Source organism: Danio aesculapii, chromosome 1 (genome assembly GCF_903798145.1).
Source record: "Danio aesculapii chromosome 1, fDanAes4.1, whole genome shotgun sequence".
NCBI lineage: Eukaryota > Metazoa > Chordata > Actinopteri > Cypriniformes > Danionidae > Danio > Danio aesculapii.
Genome location: NC_079435.1, coordinates 1,269,745 through 1,287,138, shown reverse-complemented (window position 1 = coordinate 1,287,138; position 17,394 = coordinate 1,269,745). Strand labels below are relative to the sequence as shown.

Here is a 17,394-nt window from a genome sequence, read left to right as displayed (position 1 = left end):
CATCAGCATAGCAGTGGTAGGAAAATCCATGTTTCTGGATGACTGTTCCTAAAGATGCCGTGTAGATAGAGAAGAGAAGTGGCCCAAGAACAGAGCCCTGAGGTACCCCAGTGTTTAGATGCTGTAGGTTGGACACCTCTCCCCTCCACGACACCCTGAATGACCTGTCAGAGAGGTAAGATCTGAACCATTGAATAACAGTGCCTGCAACGCCCAGTGACTCAAGCGTAGATAGCAGGATCTGGTGGTTTAGAGTGTCAAAAGCAGCTGATAAATCCAGCAAGATCTAAATATCTAAATCTGTAAATCTTCTGTTGACGTGGGAAAAGTAAGTGCCAGGGAATACGTTGGAAGACTGCGCCTCTGGTGATGCAGGTGCGTTCAAGCTTGCCTGGCTAACCTCTCATCAGGGGTGAAGGTAAGGTGCAGTCATTATGGCGTTTTCCAGACATTTCCCCATAGTGGATTCTCCACAACAGCATTGAAGTTCCCCATTCGAAGGGGAATACTCCAGTTACTAAAGTAACCCTCATTCCCTGAGGGGGGGAACGGATATGCTATGTTCCATCGCCATAATGATTACCCCTTAGCTGTGAGTTTAAGTCTCATTAGCTAAAAAAGGATGCTTCAGCTTTGCTCTCACTGTGCTTTTATTGCCAAATTGATTGCAACGAGCATCAGCTGTGCAAGCTGACGCTGCCAACTCATTGGTATTTATTGGCCCGTTTACATACTCTTTCAGATGATTGGCTTTCTGAACGAAATGCCTATAGTGGATCCTCCACAATAGCATTTCCCTTCCCCCTTCAGGGAACGAGGGTTACTTTAGTAACTGGAGTGTTACATGAAGTGAAAAAAAAATCTTCCGCATTTCGTGATGTGTGTGAATGTGTGTTTGCGGTCATTTACTGACAGCCGTGCGTATGGATCTTGTCACAAAATGCGGTGAAAAGTCCTACATGACGGTAATAGTTTGATTGCGGACTTCAATAATGTCACTAATATCTGCATACTCAACATGACTTAATTCCATTTCTGTTTAGTTCAGTTATGACTCGGATTAAGGTGATCAAAAATCACTGTTTACATGGTAGACTCTTAATCAGAGTATTGTTTTAATCATATTAAAATCGTATTAAAGTATTGTTGCCCATGTAAACATGCTCAATGTTCAACTCAACCACACCGTCAGGGCTTGCGAAGCAGCATTTTCTGTATGTTTGTACAACAACAAGTATGCTGTGGCTCACACTTATTGACAGTGGAAGATGATTTATAGTTAGTCGTGTCAGGAATCCGACCACAGATTAGCATGTTGTCCTCACAGAAACAGGCTCTGCCATCACACTGAATCATGTAAGCTGTATATTTAAGTTTCAATGTAATTAATCCTACGCACTTTTGAAAACCCCTGGTTTAGAGGACGTGAGGACACCCTTTACTTTTTACACAGGCCAAAAAAAAAACAACAATATGACAGCTGTCATGTAAACCCAAGACTACATGAAGAAGGTGGTCTAATAGCAGACCACAGAAAACATGTCCAATGTAAAAACCCCTGCTGGATCTTTTATAAACAATGAGTAGATTTAGTTTTATTTAATTTAAAGGATTTTCCTTACTTTGATTCCTGGGTGTTTTCTTGTAAAAACTAAACATGAAACTATTTGTAAAATTGTATGACCTTATAAATAGTTTTAGCAGATCAGACAGTACTAACAGGCTTGGGCAGTTCCTTACAAAAACAGATTCGCCTCTGGAGAATCACAGACGTCTAAAATCCTATTGATTTCAGCTTTGGCTGCAAGATCTCGTGGATTATAAAAACACTGGTAAGTTTGAAGCAATCATTTGTCACTTGCTTATTAACAGGTGCACCTTTAAAATATAATGCAACCTTTAAATGTTAATTACACAGTTACTATTTAGCACAATAAGAGTCAGCAGGGTCAGTTCAGGACAGAGATTAATGTTTCAAAGACACAATGCAGTATCTAATCAAAACAAACAAACAAATCCCAATTTTCAGTTACTCTTAATGTCTTGTTTTTGTAGCCATTTGCATTTTCACATTAATATGACATGTTTTCTTTTTTGTTAGTAGAGTGCTGCATTCTTTTATTTATGAATGGTTCTCCTTTACAATCACAAATAGAGCAGTGAGTAAAATATTATGAGTTTAAAATAGGATGTTTTGTTTTGTGTGTAAGAAATGACAGCCAATATGTTGTTGGTTTAAACATTTACCATTACGTTTTTGTTTCTGACAGATTCTATAAGCCCAGTCCAGTCTTGTCTGTAAACATGAGTAGCAGATTTGGATATCAGGAAATTAAGCCTTATGGGATTTTACCTGGTCTCTTGGATGGTTTTCGAAGGTAAGTCTCTGTCTGTCTGTCTGTCTGTCTGTCTTTCTGTCTGTCTGTCTGTCTGTCTGTCTGTCTTTGTCTCTCTGTCTGTCTGTCTGTCTTTCTGTTTGTCTGTCTGTCTGTCTGTCTGTCTGTCTGTCTGTCTGTCTGTCTGTCTGTCTGTCTGTCTGTGTCTGTCTGTCTGTCTGTCTGTCTGTCTGTCTGTCTTTCTGTCTGTCTGTCTGTCTGTCTGTCTGTCTGTCTTTCTGTCTGTCTGTCTTTCTGTCTGCCTGTCTGTCTGTCTATTTGTTTTTCTGTCTGTCTGTCTGTCTGTCTGTCTGTCTGTCTGTCTGTCTGTCTGTCTCTCTGTCTGTCTGTCTGTCTGTCTGTCTGTCTGTCTGTCTGTCTTTCTGTCTGCCTGTCTATCTGTCTGTCTATTTGTTTTTCTGTCTGTCTGTCTGTCTGTCTGTCTGTCTGTCTGTCTGTCTTTCTGTCTGTCTGTCTTTCTGTCTGCCTGTCTGTCTGTCTATTTGTTTTTTTGTCTGTCTGTCTGTCTGTCTGTCTGTCTGTCTGTCTGTCTTTCTGTCTGTCTGTCTGTCTGTCTGTCTTTGTCTCTCTGTCTGTCTGTCTGTCTGTCTTTCTGTTTGTCTGTCTGTCTGTCTGTCTGTCTGTCTGTCTGTCTGTCTGTCTGTCTTTCTGTCTGTCTGTCTTTCTGTCTGCCTGTCTGTCTGTCTATTTGTTTTTCTGTCTGTCTGTCTGTCTGTCTGTCTGTCTGTCTGTCTGTCTGTCTGTCTCTCTGTCTGTCTGTCTGTCTGTCTGTCTGTCTGTCTGTCTGTCTTTCTGTCTGCCTGTCTATCTGTCTGTCTATTTGTTTTTCTGTCTGTCTGTCTGTCTGTCTGTCTGTCTGTCTTTCTGTCTGTCTGTCTTTCTGTCTGCCGTCTGTCTGTCTATTTGTTTTTTTGTCTGTCTGTCTGTCTGTCTGTCTGTCTGTCTGTCTGTCTTTCTGTCTGTCTGTCTTTCTGTCTGCCTGTCTGTCTGTCTATTTGTTTTTCTGTCTGTCTGTCTGTCTGTCTGTCTGTCTGTCTGTCTGTCTGTCTCTCTGTCTGTCTGTCTTTCTGTCTGTCTTTCTGTCTGTCTGTCTGTCTGTCTCTCTGTCTGTCTTTCTGTCTGTCTGTCTGTCTGTCCGTCCGTCTGTCTGTCCGTCTGTCTGTCTGTTTTTCTGTTTCCACAACAGTTAATGCATTTCTCTCTCTAAACTCTTTTATAACATCATCATTTGCTTATATCATGTCAGTCAAACCTAACTAAACTTGTGAATGCTGAATACTCAGTCTATATAAAGCTAATAGTCCTCATTTCATTACTTGAGTCATTACATTTAAAATTGTTGAACTAGTTGTCAAAATCTGTCAAGAATATATTATTAAAAAAAATTAATCTTTTTTTTTCCTGAAAATGTTTTCTAAATTAAATTCAACAGTGAATCTGTTGAATTATTTACAGACCTGTTTATGTTGTAGGCTCAGTTCCAACATGTGCTGCAATATTGTCTACAGTTGTGCACAGCTCTACACAAAGGAAGTTTATGTTTGTTGTAAATAAGGGTGTGTTTATTCTTTTGCACAATGCTGTGGATACATTAGAATTGCAAAGGGCAAATGCAGTGATGTCTAACTTCACTGTAGTTTTCACATGGTTGTGCTAATAGTATATAGTGCTGTGTTGAGCATTTTCAGGAAGTGTCACCTTTTTTGCATTTGAAAAAAATGTAGAGAGTAAACTGTCATAATGAAAACATGACAAAGCCATTTTAACCATTTCATTGACATCAACACTTGCTTTTGAGGATTGAGCTCTCCATTTTGAGCAACTGATACGCTTTTGCATGTTACCAATCAGGTTTTGCAGTTTATACTAATTGTTTTGAGAAATGCATTACCTGTTGTGCAAATGTAAATAGTGTTGTGAGAAATGCACCAAAGCCACTGAGGAAAACTGTAAACAAATAAAGGTTGTGCTGGTCAACTATTTCTGACCTAAAACAAAAGTAGTTTGTTTTTGTTGTTCCGAAATAAATCATTTGTGAATTCATGTGATACTGCAGTCAACTCATGGATCTCTCTTTTTTTTTATCTTCATCTAGCTGTGTGTCTTTCAGATAGAAATGATAGAAGATAGAATCCAGCTGTCACTGGAGAGGCAGCCTTTTATAAGACACTGTACAGTTTTTAACAAAGGACAGTTCACCCAAAAATTAAAATTAAAATTAATTAAAATCTCCCTCAAGAGGTTATGAACCTATGTGGGTGAAAGCTTTCTTTAGCAGTATCTTCTTTATTGTTTGGCAGAAGGAAGAAACCCACATAGGTTCACAACCACTTGAAGGAGAGTAAATAGTGAGTAAATTTGTATTTTCTGGGTAAACTGTCTCTTTAAGGGTACATACAATATTAGAAAAGTGTACATTTAAGTGAAGTTTCACAAACTAATTTCGAGAGGAGCACGTGATATGATTGAGCACGAGTGGCTTCTCATCTGTATTCAGTAATGATCCAATTAGAGAGATCCTAGTTTACTATAAATGGATCGTTTTCTCCCTACTGCTTTATCTTCGTTTTGGAAGAATCCCACCTTCCACCCCATCTCCTCCTTTTCCAAGGGGGGAGCTCTCGAGACCTACCTGATCTCGGATCTCCTGATATGCTTATTGACCGGGCGGGAGCCCTGGACTCAATTATCTCTGAGCTCGGGGTTCTCTCCTGGGACAGCATGCCAAACCTGCTATAAACGTCAAGCATATCTAAGTGGGAACTCTTGAAACTGTATTTGTTACCTAAAACTTACAGCTATATCTTTTGTGAAGACATGGCCCCCGTAACAGTTTTTGTACCTTAATTTTATTTTTTACTAAGAGTGTATAACTTCAGATGATTAAGATCAAAGAAAAAAAGTTTTAACTAATAATAATAAGAAGAATAACAACATGTGGCATGGTGGCTTAAAGGTTAGCACTCACAGTGGTCACCTCACAGCAGGAAGGTCGCTGGTTCGAGTCCTGGCTGGTTCAGTTGGCATTTCTATGTGGAGTTTGCATGTTCTCCCCGTGTTGGTGTGGGTTTCCTCCGGGTGCTCCGGTTTCCCCCACAGTCCAAACACATGCTCTATAGGGGAATTGATTAACTAAATTGGCTGTAGTGTATGAGTGTGTGTGTGAATGTGAGTGTATATGGGTATTTCCCACTACTGGGTTGCGGCTAGATGGGCAACCGCTGTGTAAAACATATTGGAATAGTTGACGGTTCATTCCGCTGTGGCGACCCCTGATAAATATAAAGACAAAGCTGAAGGAAAATGAATGATAACAACAACTGGTCATCAGAAATTGTAAAACAACAACAACAAAAATAATTTGAGAACAGTAAAGTGAATATCCTTAGTAAAGGACATATATCTGTACTAAATGCTTCACATATTTTGAACATTTTGAGATAATTTTGTCAGAACATTGGCACAAGTTCACATTCCAGTGTACAAGTGAAGTTTTGTCCAAGAACGTTCCTCATGGGATCTTTCATAATTATACAAAAACAAAAAAAAACTTTTACAAATAATGTATAACTTCTTTTTGCTAAAATTTTGAGAACATCATTAAATACCACATAACTTAATATATTAATTTAATAAAAATATTACATTAAAGTTAGCAGAAGAACATTGGTTTATAATCTCAAGTGGACATTATGTCAGTGATCTGAGAAATGTTTCGCTGCTAGTTGGAAACTACAGAACCATATTACAGAACCCTGGAGACAGTGTTGATGTTCTATGATTATAAATATTATTAATAAATTAAAGTGTTTTACAGGTTATTTGAACTGGTGGTCATTGGCTGTTCTTTCACCGGTAGTTTCATTTATGAGCTACTAGGAAGCAGACCACAGAGGTAATGAAGATTGTACACAAACACACATAGAGGATTTATTATCCTTCATAACATGATCATATGACATATTTACCAAAAACTTTTGTATTTTGTTTGTTTAATAAATCATTATCAAATGACATTACAGATAAAACATCTCAAACTCTGCTGTTCTTCTTTCAGGTATATATTCATCGCTTTCTTGGTTGCAATGGTTTTGTTTCTCACACCGACTCAAAGATCTGCTGTGATGCACACTCCACGCTCTATACCTGTTGCGACATCCACTACACGCACTGTGACACCCATTACACCCAATGTCACTGGAAAATGCTATGCTAAAGCAGCAGTGGCAGCAGATTCAGACACTTGCTCAGAGATTGGAAGGTAGGATTCTAGAGAGCCTCTGCAGTAATGTTTTCTAATGGGATTTATTATGTTAGTAGTCTGGGGGTCATCTTCGACAGCACCCTTTCATTCACTGCACATGTTAATAATGTCACCCGATCCGCTTATTTCCACCTTCGAAATATAAATCGTTTACGTCCTTCCCTCACACCTCATTCAGCTGCCATTCTTGTTCATAGTTTAGTCACATCCCTTTTAGATTACTGTAATTCCCTTCTGTTTGGCCTCCCTAAAAAAACTCTTCATAAATTACAGCTGGTACAAAACGCTGCAGCCCGTATTATCACAAAAACCCCCTCTATCTGCCACATCACACCCATTCTACAGCAGCTTCACTGGCTTCCCATATCTTTCAGAATTAATTATAAAATACTTCTTCTCACTTTTAAAGCCATCCACAATCTCGCTCCTCCACACCTTGCTGATCTTGTTCATATCGCCACACCTTCTCGAACACTCAGGTCTTCTTCTTCCATTCACCTCACTGTTCCCTCTGTCCGCCTTTTCACCATGGGAAAGCCTTCAGCCACTCTGCTCCTCAGCTTTGGAATTCACTTCCTCCTGATCTCCGTAATTTAGACTCTCTTTCACAATTTAAATCCAAACTCAAAACACATCTGTTTAGAACGGGTTATTCACTTTAACCCGACAGCATTTAAAAAAAAAAGTTTGTATTGTATTTTATTGATTTTATTGTGTTTTTATTTGAGCTGATTGTTCTAGCTGTTCTGTACGGTGACCTCGAGTGTCATGAAAGGCGCCTTAAATAAAATGCATTATTATTATTATTAATAATAAAGGGACTAAACCGAAAATAAAATAAACGAATGTCCTCATAATCTGGCTCAGCTGTAGATGAAACATTATGATTTCCACCAAAGTCAAGCATAACATTATGAAATAAGGACAATGACCAAACAAATGGATTTAAAAGCTCTTTATTGATCACTATTTTAGGGTATAACCAACACCATCTCACGGCAACTTTTTGATTTGGTAGCTGATTCATACGAATTCGTACGATCTAATTTGTACAATTTAGTATGATTTGCTCATCACCCAATGATGTTTGGGTTTAGGGGTGGGGTTAGGTGCCACGCCTCCTTTTTCAAATCGTACATTTTGTACGACTGAACTCGAATTAGCCACTAAACTGACAATTGTAAAATACTTACGTTTCCTCGTGAGATCAGGCTGGTATACCTGCTGTTTGTTTGTTATAAGGCTGAAAAAATGTAAACGCAAATGTGGATCAGTTTTATTTTGGCTATAAACATTTTTTTGGACAGCCTACTTTTCCAACCCTCTGTTTGTAACTGACCTGTGCAAAAGCCACAGTTGTTTCCAATCACTCTCTGTCTTCACAGGGATATCCTGCAGCGTGGGGGTTCAGCAGTGGATGCTGCTATCGCTGCTCTGCTGTGTGTGAGTGTGGTTAACCCACAGAGTATGGGCATCGGAGGAGGAGTGGTGTTCACCATATACAATGCATCAAACAGTATGAAGACTTTGAGAAACATAATCACTAAACTGGCATCAATTCTTGTTTTAGCTTGAAGAAACAAACACCTAAACACCCTATCAATGCACATGTTTATGGAGCACATTTCACATTGAAAAAATATTATCGTGTAACATATGATAATAGTCTGGGGTTGAAAAAAGTGAGAGAGCTTTAAGGATAAAAAGTTTGTTTCCAGATTATACCTTTGAAGAAAAAGCTATTATTAGTGCACAAAACAGAGAAATCGTTTTTGAATTGCTTTATGGGATGTTGATCTCTGCTCTCTCCAATATTGATGTTGATAATTCAACTCTACTGTTTAACAAAGTGACTTTTATTGACATTTTAGCTGAAATAATAATATTATGTGTAATAAATAATATCTAGAGAAATAAGTCTGTAAAATAACAGCTTACTGTGCTGCAGTTTACTACAAGGTTTCTGTAGTGTAAAATACAACACCAACACACACAATATAGCACTGCAGACTATTACACATGTGCAGAAAATAAATGGGGGGAAATATAAAAATAAAAACATCAATAACAAAATACAGAAAATACCGCTAATTTACCACTATTTTATAAAGTGTGGTCTTGAACAAAGATGATCTCAGTTCAGGTGTTACTAAGTGAGCAACTTGTTCAGAAGCAGCAACATGTTTGATTAAAAGTGAATGTGAATATCTCCTCTGTTTCTCTGGATAATTTGTAATCATAAATCACATTTGAGTGTTAATATAGTGTGAATTAGGACTCTGTATATCATTGTCACCAATAGTAATGGCCTAGTTAACAGATGTCTTAACAACATGGGAGAGATGAGAGATGAACAACATGATGAGAGCTACATGCAGTTACATGCAGATGGACTGTATTTAATGAAATATAATTTAAATTTGTGAAACACAATACGTTTATTGATAAAAGCACTGGGATTTTTTCAAACTGAAATTAGTTTTTTGCTAAGTGGTTTCTGTTTGTTTCCGAGTCAAGTGATAATTTGCAAAGTAGATGTGTTTATGTGCAAAATGCTGGATTTGTTTGTAAAATACTGGCACATTTGTTGTTGTCCTAATCTCTTTACCAAAACATTACAGAGACGGTACCCCCGCTCTCTGAATCTCTGGGCATCATAGTAGGACGTCTACTCTTTCACTATTCTCTTACTCCCATTCCTTTTCATCACACTGTTACTCTTACTATCCATCTACTGTATCTCCATCCCTACAATAGAGACTGCCTCAGAGTGTTGTTTGGTCCATGCTGGTGAACAGCCAGTAGATTTTATACCCTATACAATGCACATTGTATATTACCAATCTTTCATTTTATTGATGTTACGGGTAGGTTATGGATACCCTGGGATAAAATAATACTAAGCTGCTTGGACAGAAATTATCATAGTCTTAGAAAAGATGCTGATCCAGTAAAAGGACCTAAATGACCTCTGTGTGTTAAATGAAAATGAAAAAGTTTAATGTCTTTATCCACAGGAACGGTGGAGACAATTAATGCTCGAGAGACTGCCCCAATGAATGCTTCAGAGAACATGCTTGTCAATAAATACTGTAAGAAATATGCAGGTATAAACCACCATAAATGATTACAGCTTTACAACATTTATTAAGCACATTAGTCCACACAGAAGCTGTTGATGAATCCATGTAAACTGCAAACTGAATATTTCTTGTTTTTGTCCTGATCGGCAGGATTGTTCATAGCTGTGCCAGGAGAACTGCGTGGTTATGAAATGGCACACGAAAGGCACGGGAAACTGCCATGGAAAGAGCTATTTCAGCCTAGTATAAAGCTGGCATCAGAGGGGTTTAAGATTGGCAAAGCCCTGGCCAGAGCCATCAAGGAGAAAAAAGAAGACTACTGTGACTTTACAGCATTGCGGTGAGAATATTGATGTACCACGCAAACATAGAGAAAATGGCAGATAGAAATGGAAAATACTTTAGGCACAGAAAAACATAACAAATGGCCAAAAGTCTTTGGCTCTGATATAACACTACGTGCATATCATGTCTGCTTTATAACATCATCTTGCTTCTGCTCTTTCTCATTTTTTCAGTGAAATGTTTTGCAACTCAAACAATATCTTCTTCAAGAAAAACTATACTATAAGATTTCCTAAACTGGCTGAAACCTACAGGACAATAGCAGAAGATGGAGCAAAAGCTTTTTACAATGGGTCCCTGACTGAGGACATAGTGAATACCATCAGAAATAAAGGTTATTTCATGCTTAAATCTTATAACATATTTGAGATTTTGCTGATTTTGCAAACATTTCTGACAGTTTGTTTCTGAAAACAGGAGGAAATATCACACGTGAAGACCTAAAGAATTATACAGCAGTGTTGACAGAGGATGTATCGAACTTTACAGTGGGGAATTACACATTTTATGCTCCAACTGCTCCATTCGGTGGACCTGTGCTCACTCTGATAATGAAAATACTCCTGGGCAACGGTACAAAAGGTAGTTAGCAAATTTACTTCATTACATTCTCTTGAGTATTGAAAAGAATATGAAAAAAAGTGAAGTTTCATAAACCAAATTTCGAGAGGAGCACGTGATATGATTGAGCACGTCTGGCCACTCATCTGTAATCAGTAACAATCCAATCAGAGCGATCCTAGTTTACTATAAATGGATCATTTTCTCCCTAATGTTTTATCTTCGTTTGGAAGAATCCCCCCTTCCACCCCTTCTCTCCTCCTTTCCTCCCTTTTCAAAAAGGGGGAGCTCTCGAGACCTACCTGATCTCGGATCCCCTGATATGCTTATCGACCGGGCGGGAGCCCTGGGCTCAAAGATCTCCGAGCTCAGGGTTCTCTCCCGGGACAGCATGCCAAACCTGCTTTATACGCCAAGCATATCTAAGTGGGAACTCTTGAAATGTAATTTAAATGTTCTTTTACAGTATTTTAAACTGCCCTTACTTTACTCAGTTTTATATATATTTAACTGTACTTTTAATACATTCAGCTGCATTCAACATTCTTCTCTTCCTGTGAAAAGTGACTGAAAACAGAAACAGGACAGGCTGTGTTTTTATTGATAGCTTGTTGCAATATGTGCAGTTCTTTACATAAATACGGTTACATTAAAAATGTCACAAGGGTTCAATTGGTTTGGAAGGTTTTCCTTGCGTTTACAGCATCACACACACCTGTTGAAATCCTCCAGCAAATCCAAAACAAATTCATTATAAACCATTGTTTCAGAAAATGTTTGATCCTACCAGTCATGTTTTTTTCACTTAAATTGTTACTAAAAATAAATGAAAAATGCAAAATGAAAATTCCTCTGATTTTTCCCCAGCACCTCTTTTTTTAATTATATTTTAACTTTGCCAGCTTTATCTTTAATCTGAGTTCTACATCCTATAAACAAGAGCATACAGACTATCAAGGAGGAGTGAGACTTTATGGAATTTTCATGTAAAATCAATTAGATCAGATGTAAGATGTACTTGAGCAGTCTTCTGTCCAGCAGTGAATAATGTTATTATTTTACTGTTACTTGATCTTTTTTAAGTAGTTTTATTGGGTACATTTTTGGCTTCTCTACCCTTCAACTAGATGTGTTTGTGTGTTTGAACGTGTGTTTGTGCTGCTCATACAGCAACTGAACTCGGTTGTCATCAAGTATTTGAGTTCTTCAAACACATTTTTCAGGGATTTACAGAAGTGACAACCTCATTCATTCATTTATTCATTTTCCTTTAGCTAAGTCTATTATTAATCAGGGGTGGCCACAGCGGAATGACTCGCCAACTTTTCCAGCATATGTTTTACACATCGGATGCCCAGCCAGCTGCAACCCAGTACTGGGAAACACCCATACAGACTCATTCACACACACACACACACACTCATACACTACAGCCAATTTAGTTAATCCAATTCACCTATACTGCACGTGTTTGGACTGTTGGGGAAACAGGAGCACCCGGAGGAAACCCACGCCAACACAGGGAGAATACGCAAACTCCACACAGAAACACCAACTGACCTAGCCGGGACTCGAACCAGTGACCTTATTGCTGTGAGGCAACAGTGCTAACTACTAAGCCATGTGCCGCCCCAGTGACAACCTCATTTTAGCAAGAAAAAACTAAATTCAGATTAAATCTGAAGATTTTTTTTAATTACCAATGTGAAGACTTTTAAATATGACAGAATGCGCTGCAGTATGTTTTTAGTGCAGTATGGAATTTAGATTAAAGATTATTTGGCTTTGCTAAGTGCAATATATTAAAACAAACAAAATTAGACTAAAATATTGAATTTAATAACATATTTGATTTCAGAATCTCCAGGTTTCAATCTCACAAACAAAAGTATGTCCACCACAGAGAATAAGACTTTGACCTATCATCGCATCATAGAGGCTTTCCGATATGCTGATGCCCAGAAAAAAAGTCTGTCAGATCCACTTTATGTAGACATCGCTAAGGTGAGTTCAACTTTACTTATGGATCCTCGGACTGCTATATTAGCTACAGTACCAGGTCACTGTGAGATTAAAGGAGATAGTTTGATCCCTTTAATCACTTTTCCACCAGACTCTGATATTTCAATGCAACCTCACGGCAATTCGCAACTTTTCGACTTAGTGTAGCTAATTTGTATGAATTCATACAATTTAATTCGTGCAATTTAGTATGATTTGCTCATCCCCCAATGACGGTTGGGTTTAGGAGTGGGGTTGGGTGGCACACCTCCTTTTTAAAATCATACTGAACTCGTATGAATTCGTACGAATTAGCCACTAAACTGACAGAACGTAAAATACTTACGTTTCCTCTTGGATATTTACATAGAAATAGTGTTGTTACATACAGTGTATTACAGTTTGAGCCCTTGGCCAATCATGTTTCCTGTCTTTCTCTGATTGTTATTTATTAATAATGTTTACTTATAATGCTTCCTAACACATTTGAACAAAAGATGATACAAACAATGACACACAATATTGACACAATCTGTCAGAGACATCAAACTGACTGAGTCAAATCAGCTTATTGTTGTCACTGTTGGAAAAAATAAACGAATGAATAGAACCCAATCCAGGGACTCAAAACAAGTTTTCCTTTGCTGAGATGTGTTGTTTAATCTTGAGTTATATAGCGCCTTCAAGAAGTCCACGAGTCTGCAAGAGCCTACTGGAGTCTCTAACAGATCTGCAGTCTGCGAGTTTTATCACAAGTCTGAAAGCAAGTGTAAAATGAGTCTGTGATAAAGTGTTTTTAGGAGGAGGGGAGTGACTAGGTGGAGATGGCTAAACAAACCATGTAAATGCCTAGGCTGGTTGGCTGGTTTTAGCTGGTTGACCAGCCTGGTTTTAGGGGAGTTTTGGCCATTTCCAGGCTGGTTTCCAGCTATTTCCAGCCTGGTCTTAGCTGGTCAGGCTGGAAAATGACCAGCTAAATCCAGCTAAAACCAGCTTGACCAGCCTGGTTTAAGCTGGACATAGCTGGTCTAGGCGGGGCTCCCAGCTTGACTAGGCTGGTCAAGCTGGTTTTAGCTGGTCCTCTCCCAGCCTGACCAGCTAAGAACAGGCTGGAAATGGCTGGAAACCAGCCTGGAAGTGGCCAAAACCCCTCTAAAACCAGCCTGGTTGACCAGCTAAAACCAGCCAACCAGCCTAGGCTGGTTTAAGCTGGATTTTTCAGCACGGTAAATTGCCTTTCCCCAGCCCCGATCTCATCAGCATATTAGTAGCATGAAAATAAAGGGTGCAAATGAAGTACTGGAGTCAGAACCTGTCCTGCCACTTGACCAGCTTGGAAGTATCACCCGAAGACAAAGGAAGAGTCGTTAAGACTCTGCCCGTAGCATTTACATCACTTTGGCTCAGCCAGCAGTCAGGAAGACAAAGGTTACAGTTTCGAATGAAGTGATATAATTAAAAACCAACGAAGATAACTTTTCAGTTATATGTAGATTATTGTTCAATTGAAACTAGATTATATACATTTATATTTCCACAACTCAATACTCACATTCTGGGTCCATTGTTATACCAGACATAATATGTCTACATTGTTTTCTCTTGACCAGTTTTAGGCTTTTATATTAAAATAAACATTTAAAATGATAGTTTACATGTATACATTAAGAGTGTTAGGCATGTCATTCTTCATTGTATGAAATTCATCACAATTATACAATTTTTGCATTTTCTTATTTCTGGCTAGATTTGACCTTAGATTTGATCTTGATGCACAGAGGTCCAGCAGGCTTTAATATTCTCAAAGCCTTTCACTGTTCCTATATTTACATATTTTGCTCATTTTGTTTCACAGTTTGTCAAAAACATGATCTCAGACAGCTTTGCAGACCACATCAGGAAATTGATTAAAGATGACATCAAACAAACCAATTACAGTGTAGTGATGGACAAGGGCACATCTCACCTGTCTGTCCTCGCTGAAGACGGCAGTGCAGTGGCGGTGACCAGCAGCATTAACAACTAGTACGTTATATGAAACTCTGAGTTTAAAATATTTACACCCAAAAAAATAAGCTGTCCGCTTAGTTGTAAGGGTGACACTTTAAAATAACAGTACTTAAATATTGATGAACAAATATGTAAGTGAGACGCTACTTCATTGGTTTCAGATTATAGATAATATTTTGAAGTAGAGTTGACGTTAGAACAATGGTAATGTACTTTCTGTTTTTAAAGCATTGTTCCTTTGCAGTTTTTTCAGTGTGTGTGTGTGTGCGTGTGTGTGTGTGTGTGTTTCCACAGTTTTGGTTCTTGTGTGATGTCAGACTCAGGCATTATATTTAATGACCAGATGTCGGATTTCGGTGGCGCTGAGAAAAAAAATGAATCAAAAAACACTAATAACAAAATTGAACCAGGTGAAGAAAGAATTGCATTTTAGTTTCTTTGAGTAACACTATTACAGTATAAGTCACTTGTTTTTTTTGTTTGTTTTGTTTTTTTGACCAGGTAAAAGGCCACTGTCATCAATGTGTCCCACAATAATATTTGAAACAGGCAGCCAAAAGTTAAAATGGTGGTCGGAGGTGCAGGAGGGACCAATATCACCACATCTGTGGCTCAGGTGATACAGATATATCAGCAGATTACTACTATTTAAGCATTACTCAACTTTACACAGAAAGCTTATATCACTGCATAATGAAAAGCAAATCAATATAGTCATATTTGAATCGTTATTCTGAACATTTCAATTATTTCTATGTGTCTATTATCTATTTCTTTCCTCCCAGGTGATCCTAAACTACCTGATCTTTGGCTATGACCTGCTGAAGGCTGTTGCAGAACCCAGAGTTCAGATCCCAGAACATTGTACACAGGTGGAAAAGAGATTTGATAAGGTAAAAGTTTGTAATGCAAATTAGTTTCACAGTGTCAGAAAAGAGACGATTCGACTAATTTTCTTTATGTTGTATTTATGAATGCAGTGTGTGATTGCTGGCTTGAGGAACAAGAATCACTGTATTGATCACAATACTGAATTATCAATGGTCCAGGTGGTTGCACGACAAGGAGACAAGATCTGTGCTGTTTCTGACCCGAGGAATGGTGGATATCAGATGCTGAGCACAGCTTCTGTGTTTCTGCTGCTGTTGTCAACCATATTTTTTTTGTGAAATAGCAGTCCAATAGCAGCTCCAGATCTGTTTGTTTGGGTGTAGTATAGATGCTAATAAACAGGGCCTAAAATTAACACTTGCTAAGCACTAAATTACCGGTTGGTTAGTTACACATACACATGATTTATTCGGAGTGCAATGGTCAAATGGCAGAGATTTGTCTGTAATTACAAATATATGTAAAGCGAAGCAAAACATTGTTATATTTTGATGAGTGCAGCTCTTAATAACAGTTTTCACTAATAATAATACTTAAAAAATAAAGACAAACAATTATGTTTATTATTATTATTATTAGTAGTAGTAGTAGTAGCAGTAGTAGTATTGACTCCAAATCAGTAACGTTTTTCGATGACATATACTTTTGACAATTGAACATGAACCAAAATGCATCAGTCATTTCAAATTAGAAGAAGTGAGATATTGCACATACAGTTTAAAGGCATGTAAAAATATCCACATGGTACATTTTTACAGATCAAATCAGTAGCCATTGGCATGTGCGGCAAAATGTTAGTTTTAGACCCAGCTAATAAAACTGGAGCAGGTAAAACCTTGTGTTACATTGTAAAAAGGTTTTTGATTTTCACAGAAGAATTCCAGCTGTTTTTTCTTTATTATTATTAAGCTGTCTTAATGCTGTTGCTTTAAAATTTGCTTAAAATTTACATACCAATAAATATATACTCAAGGCAAAGTTGATAGGTGCATTGCAAAAAGATATACGGTTGAAGTCAGAGTTATTCGCCCCCTTTGAATTTCTTTTTCTTTTTGAAACTGTATTTCATTGGTTTTAACTGTAAATGGTTCATGTGTGTTAAAATTTAAAGGGTAAATAAAGGATTTCATATAAACCCTGACAGTGCACAAAAATATCTGGCAACAATCATGCTCAAATACAGGAAAACAATTCATTCTCAGACATTTACGTAAAATTTGTTTTTTTTTTATGCTGATTCATTCACTTTACAAATACACATTAAGACCAAAGTGCTGTAAAAAATAAAAACAAAATAAGCAGAATAACAAATAAAGAGCATAACACAAAGCACAATATGAAGAAATGTGTTGGAAAAAATTTATATATATATATATATATATATATATATAATGGAGGTTTAATGGAGAGATTTTTCCAACACATTTCTAATCATATATATGGAGAGGTAATGTCTTTTTCTACTTATTAACCTTTGAGAGGTGGCTATTATCTGACTCATAATAGTTGTATTAACTGATTTATTTTCTCTTTGTCATGATGACAGTAAATAATATTTGACTAGATACTCTTCAAGACACTTCTATACAGCTTAAAGTGACATTTAAAGGCTTAACTAGGTTAATTAGGGTAAAGTTAGGGTAATTAGGCACGTCATTGTATAACAGTGGTTTGTTCTGGAGACAATCCTAAACTAATATTGCAAAATAAACAAAATAAAACAAATAAGACTTTCCCAAAAGAAAATATATTATTAACAGAAAACTGTAAATATTTCATTGCTCCATTGACGTGGGAAATATTTTTAAAACAATAAATATTACGCAGGAGGGATAATAATTTT

General features: G+C 37.5%; 1 protein-coding gene across 1 annotated transcript; it reads left to right on the top strand.

Moving 5' to 3' along the window:
• The first annotated feature begins 1,748 nt into the window (after positions 1 to 1,748).
• LOC130222215 (glutathione hydrolase 1 proenzyme-like) lies at positions 1,749 to 16,686 on the top strand. Its single transcript, XM_056454851.1, is given in 16 exon segments — positions 1,749 to 1,832; positions 2,271 to 2,378; positions 6,214 to 6,291; positions 6,454 to 6,657; positions 8,046 to 8,176; positions 9,678 to 9,767; positions 9,894 to 10,083; positions 10,262 to 10,422; positions 10,506 to 10,670; positions 12,508 to 12,653; positions 14,506 to 14,675; positions 14,955 to 15,070; positions 15,162 to 15,217; positions 15,220 to 15,276; positions 15,446 to 15,553; positions 15,641 to 16,686. Coding segments are annotated over 15 exon segments (1,935 nt in total). The 5' UTR covers positions 1,749 to 1,832; positions 2,271 to 2,304; the 3' UTR covers positions 15,830 to 16,686.
• Positions 16,687 to 17,394: the final 708 nt, after the last annotated feature.